This window comes from Petaurus breviceps, unplaced genomic scaffold (genome assembly GCF_028583685.1).
Source record: "Petaurus breviceps papuanus isolate PSGF00001 unplaced genomic scaffold, PetGlider_PUasm1.0 90630, whole genome shotgun sequence".
Taxonomy (NCBI): Eukaryota; Metazoa; Chordata; class Mammalia; order Diprotodontia; family Petauridae; genus Petaurus; species Petaurus breviceps.
The window spans coordinates 3469668-3475667 of record NW_027187291.1 but is presented as its reverse complement, the minus strand read 5'-3'; the positions used below and the strand labels follow the sequence as shown (position 1 = coordinate 3475667).

The window sequence follows — 6000 nt, the reverse complement described above, 5'->3', positions numbered from 1 at the left end:
AGATAGATAGATAGATAGATAGATAGATAGATAGATAGATAGATAGATAGATAGATAGATAGATAGATACATGGGCAAAGTAGTGGAATGGGTATAACCTACTCACCCTGTCTATTTCCAACCAGATTAAACTAGTGGATCTCAATGAAGGTCAGAAATCAAAGAACTAAAAACAATCCTACCCCACTGGTCACAAGGAGTTTTATCTCAAGATCACTAGGGCACAGTACTCAAGTCATGGTTCATTTCCTATAGAAGCCAGTCACAGGGGGAAAGAAAAACACAAAAACCTGCTTTCATGGTCATAGACTTGACTCTTCCACCCTTGTCAGCCATCATCTAGGTGGGGAAAGCTAGGTGAGAGGAGACACGTGGCTTGGTACAACTTCTACCACTGGAAAAACAACTGAAAGTGCATGCTCTGGGGTGGCTAGGTGGCGCAGTGAGTAGAGCACCAGCTCTGGAGTCAGGAGGACCTGAGTTCAAATCTGGCCTCAGACACTTAACACAAAAACTAGCCGTGTGACCTTGGGCAAGTCACTTAACCTGAATTGCCCTCCAAAAAGAAAGTGTATGCTCTTACCCACAGGAGACCAAGTGCCATCACCTTTAATAAAGAACACACATCAGTAACCCCAAATGAGTCAATATGAAAGTCTCAGCAAGAAAGAAGACTTTTGAGCAGAGAACATGCTTTATTGAGAAATAGATACAGAACCGCACATTCTACCACATGTGGAAAAGGGTTCAGCTTCTGTATAAGAAAGGCCTATACCCCTCAGGAGAAAATCCCCAGACAGCTTGCTTCTGTAATTGACATACTAGGGTGACACAGAAGCTTGGGGCTGGGAGGAAAGGGAGGGGAGCCGCCACTGAGCATGCTTGAAACCAGCCCCCCACAAACCCACAGTGATTATAAATAATGTATAGAAGTGACAGGAGCAAGGCACGACTGACCACAGGTTAGGGGTTGTGGTGAGGGCTCCACATCAAGACAACAGTATTGCAGGAGACCAAGTTGGCAAGGGGGACATGTCAAACATCAAAGGCTGCTCTGAGATAGCACATATGGAAACTGGCGAGAAGTGAGCCAGAATGTCTCATTCTCTCCCCAAATCACTTTAACAACATCAAAAACAGAAGTGAATTGTAGACCAGAAAGAGCTGGGGAAGGGGGGGGTGAGGATGGGGAGGGTAGCATCTTGGAAGGGGTAAAAGCGCTTCTGTTCTCAAAGGGTATGAAGTGCTGCTGCCAGAGGAGCAAACCTGCCATATGCTAGAGGAGGCTACTATTTACTTTGACTTGCACGGCTACGATGGCGGCAGCAGACAAATGATTGTTTAGTCGTTTTCTCCTCCTCTGTTGTTGTTGGGACAAGGTTAATGCAACCAGTGTAAAAGTAAGGGTGTTTTGCACATGCTCCCACCAGCATTTGCTATGACCCTACAAAGAAGGGCAAAGGACTGTACTGGGACCGAACAGTTACTGGGGCAGGAAAGAAGTATGGAATAGAAAGAATAAACTAAGACACAATGTGAAAAACAAGCGCTGGATCTTGGGGACTGCCAGTGTGGAAGAAGGTAAGGTCTGGAAAGGCCATTGTTTCTGCTCTCTGTTTTAGGGAACTTCCCTGACAGTGTGGCCAATGTTCCCTCCCCTTCATCAAAACAAGTAACCTTCCCTGGAATTGGTCCCAAACTAGAGCACAAAATCACCATGCGCTGCTAAACTCATCCTCTCCGCCACCCCAACCTCCATCTTGCACTGATGCTTAAACTAACCACCAGCCCTGGATGGCCTGATGGGGATTTCTTAAAAGGGGTGGAAGGTGTGTTAGAAGTCCTTAAATCGAAACAAAAGAGCTAAGAAGGTCAAAATCAGGGTGAAAATAAACATGGCTCAACCGTGGCCATCTTCCCCCACACTCTGCATCTTCACCTCCTTCCTGACCCTCTCAAAGAGACCTGGGGAACTATCAAGGTGAAGGTGGAAGTAACCAGGTTCAAAAGGAAAGACCCTGCTCAGCAACCTGAAGGAGCACTATTACGGACAGTTTAAAGGACATAACACAACCTTGTGGGGCTTGAAACATGAGGTGGGAACCAGTGACTGGACAAGTACAGTACCACATCCAAACTCCTTGGGTCAGTGCTTATGTGGGAGCTTCAATCGAGTCCAATACAGATGCATTCCAGGCAACCTCACTGAGGCCGAAACAATAGTTCCTCAGAACCAGCGTCTGCATTTTACACAAAGGGCTGGAGCCAGGACAGTCCCAAGGGGGAATGGCCTTCCCAAAGGATACTGTACATGCCAATCACAACAGCAACAGAAATGGACAGACAGATCCCAAAAGGGCTTCCTACTGCGGGGTTCGCTGGCTTAGGGATCCACAGTCAGTTTAAGTTCCTTTGGGAGGGGTCCATTTCAAACAGCTGGGATCCATGGTCTTATTGGTGTTGGACCTCTTTGCCTCTTTGGCTATCCACTCATCGATCAAGTCCTGAGAGAAGAACAGAAAGACACAGGGTCACCCGAGGGCTTCCCCACACACAGCTCCCACAGACTCCTCAGTTCAGAAACTACCTCTAAAAGTGTTCAGACTTTCTGCATTGCATAGTGCTTTCACAACCCTCATCTTTATCTGATTCTCACAATTCTGTGGGGTTGGTAGAAGTTATCATCCCCACCTTATTAATAAGTCAAGAGGTACAACAGAAATTAAGGGACGTGCCCAGAGTCACACAGTCAGTCACTAGCAAGCAAATGGGACAAGAACCCTCCACTCCCCATTCCAAAAATTATTCAAAACTTGAGGAGAAAAATCAACCAGATGTCCTATAAGTGTAATTAGATCCTCTTGTTGTAATTTAAAATCTTTTTCATGTTCTGCCCTCAATGAAGACAGAAAAAAAAAATCAGTCACCTTTCATCCTAACCTAAGTCATGGATGAGTAAGGCCAGTAAACTAAACCATCTCTAAGACCCCAAGGATCCACGGTAGACAGATCCCCTCTCAAAAGAGGACATCTCCCAGCAGCAAAGTCTCCTATCCCTGTGAGATAAAAATTCTCCCAAAGCACAGACTTGAGCTGCATAACTCATACTGGCCAACACAGAAAGAGACCTAACAAAAAGGACTGGTAATGAAGGAGATTAAGGGAGGAGGCAAAAGTCAAGAACTACAGTAAGTTAAAGAAACAAAGACGGAAAGAATTTCTATGTCTCTCCTAAGGACAAATCTGGCTATTGTCAGGTAAAACATCTTGTTCTACTGACCGCTCTGGAATTTTTCACAAGCAGGTGAAAAAAAAATCTTACCTGTCTCTTTAGAACCAGGTGTTTCCCTTTCCAGTACTTGAGCATCTGAAGGGCCTGCAGGGTACTAACAATGTCCACAGGGTTCACAGCAGTCTCCTGGCTGATTTCTGTAACACAAGGTTCCATCGAGGACATAAGCACAGAGATATAGAAGGACCACTTAGTATCACCACCACCCCTCCCTTCCTTACACCTCAAATATAATTCAGCTGTATTCAGAATCACACCTTTTGTATTTAATTCCAACATGTCTAAAGAGCGGAAAGTTGTGGCCTTCGGGTGAGTTCTGAAAGCTGTTACAGGAAAGAAGAAGCTGTGAGTGAAAGGAAACAAGTGAAGTATCTCACTTGGCATCACTATCCGGGGGTTACTATGCTCTATTTTCTCATCATAATTAGTACATAGTTCATACAGCCGAGTGCTACAGAATACTGTGTTAGCAGATGTGAACAACAGGAACAAAGAAATCTATCTTTTGGAGGCTTTGAAAGGATGACTAACACAAGTGTCTGGCCATCCAATTGTGGAAAAGCTGCTTGTGCAACAGACAACCTTCACAAGGAATTCAGAATATTGGCCCTTAACAAGTTTACAAGTTTATGAAGCTGCCAGGGTCTAGGTGGAGGCTGGACTAGATGGCCTCCAAGGCTCCCTCATTTCTAAAGCTAAGATCCCATGATGCTCAGTGCTTCCTTCGATTTAAGTGAGACTTAAGCACAGAGGACTCCATGACCTTCCTAGGGTCACATGCCTATTAGATAAAGGTTAGGATGCCTCTGATGTCAGTCATCAACCTCTGCTGCCTTAGAACGCCACACATTCCAGAAGCCTACCTTTTATAGAGATTTCTTTGCCTTGAAAATTATGCAAATATCGAAGCAGCACTTCTTTCCAGTAACTCCGGTAGCTGATGAGGCCCAAATCAGACAATGGGCGTTCTGGAGAGCCAACCTTTTCTTCTACTTTGGAAAGCAAATAACCTGCCAAGGAAAGCAAAACCTGCATTGACTGACTCTCCCTAGACCTGAATTCCCCAGTGGTAACACCAAGGGACAACATTATTCCATGGAACAAATTTATGAATAAATAGAGTCAATTCCATTCCTCACTGGGGGTGGGAGAGTGGGGAACCATCTTTCTGACTGCTCCACTTGGATAGAGGTAAAATAATTAGGCCGTGGCTAGCCAATTATAGGTACCTACATTTCTGACAGAAGAAAATCACTTGATGGGCAGTGAGTGTTACACACTATTATATTTAAATAGTAAATAGTACATTTAAAAAAGAGTCATGGTAGACAAAAATGTCACTATTGCCTCACCTGAGCACAACTAGCTAGTTGCATGACCCTGGATAAGTCACCTAACACTTCTCATCTCAAAAGCTCTCAGATTTGTTTCCAAATCTATAAAATGGGGATAATAATAGTACCTACCTCACAGAGTTGCTGTATCGAATGAGATAATAAATGTAAAGTATTCTGCAAACTTTAAAGCACTATATAAACATTAGCTCTTATTATTAAAATACCAGAGCCCATTAATCAGCTACCTTGAAAAAAGGTTTCATAGCATGAATGCTAATGAAGGATGATCCCATGACAATGTCCCTAAGGAACATGTGACAGCAGATATTCTTTGTAGAATTCTCTCCCAATATTCCTGCCTTTCCTGCCTCTGTGCATAAATAGCAAGTATTCACCAAATAACTAGACACCATAAAAATCTCTCAGAATGGATGTCCCTATTTTAACTCTCCTAAGTGTATCCTGTCTCCATCACATTGGGAAAATCCTGAAAATAGTACTGAAGCTGAGAGAGTTGGAAAAAATTATCTCAAAAGTTCCTTCTAGCTCTGAATCCTGTGGTGCCTGTCTCTTTCAGCCTTTGATCTTACCTCATTCCCCCACCCCTACCTACGGCCAGGTCTCAACACAATTATATACTATATGGACTGACATTTCAGCACTACCATGAATCCAGCAAACACACACACACACACACACACACACACACACACACACTTACTGAAGTCAATGAGCATCTTGCCATAGCCTTGTCGCATGTACTGAGGCATGGTGAGGATGCAGGAAACATTGTAATTGAGGAATGAATTCTTTTCCTGAAATCAAGAGAAAATATATCAGAAAATCACAGGAGTCGTCTAGAACTAAAGGAGTCAGCAAGTTGGCTCAAGTCTGCCATGCCACATGCATGAGGAAAATAACGCTCACCAGGGAAGAGGAATGAGGGTTTCCCAGCTAGATGGCTAACCCTTTCCATGATGGCACAAGCTATTAATCCAGGGGTTTCCAGAGCTTGGAGACTTAAGGCTTCATTCAGCTCCATCATCAAAAAAGGGCTGACTCTGGCCCTTTTGCATCGTGTAGTGAGTGGGGGTGAAGCTGTGCAGACTGATGAGTCAGCTAGCTACACTCATTAAAGAGTAGCTTCAAAAAGAGGCAATCTAATAGGGAGAGGGCAACACAGACAATAATCCCTGCAGCCTAGATTTCTCTTGGAGCTGGGAAATCCAGATATTTCAAGGCTGAATTTGGTTTATTCCCCCTAAGAAAATAATAGCATCATCACAAAGATGATGAAGGCATGAAAAGGCAGTTCAGCTCAGGAGCTAGACAGCAGTTCCCAAGCTAAAACCACAGAGAGAGCAAAGATTA

The 6000-nt window shown here is 44.0% G+C and overlaps 1 protein-coding gene across 2 annotated transcripts in view; it reads right to left on the bottom strand.

Moving 5' to 3' along the window:
* Positions 1-675: 675 nt before the first annotated feature.
* The window catches only part of KAT7 (lysine acetyltransferase 7), a 31637-nt gene continuing 26312 nt past the window's right edge, over positions 676-6000 (bottom strand). For both annotated transcript variants that reach the window (XM_069064400.1, XM_069064401.1), the window contains 4 exons: positions 5351-5444; positions 4156-4302; positions 3323-3429; positions 676-2504 (listed from right to left, as the gene is read on the bottom strand). In XM_069064400.1, coding sequence (XP_068920501.1) covers positions 2403-2504; positions 3323-3429; positions 4156-4302; positions 5351-5444 — 450 coding nt within the window. In that variant the 3' untranslated portion in view covers positions 676-2402. The remainder of the gene's footprint in view (positions 2505-3322; positions 3430-4155; positions 4303-5350; positions 5445-6000) is intronic.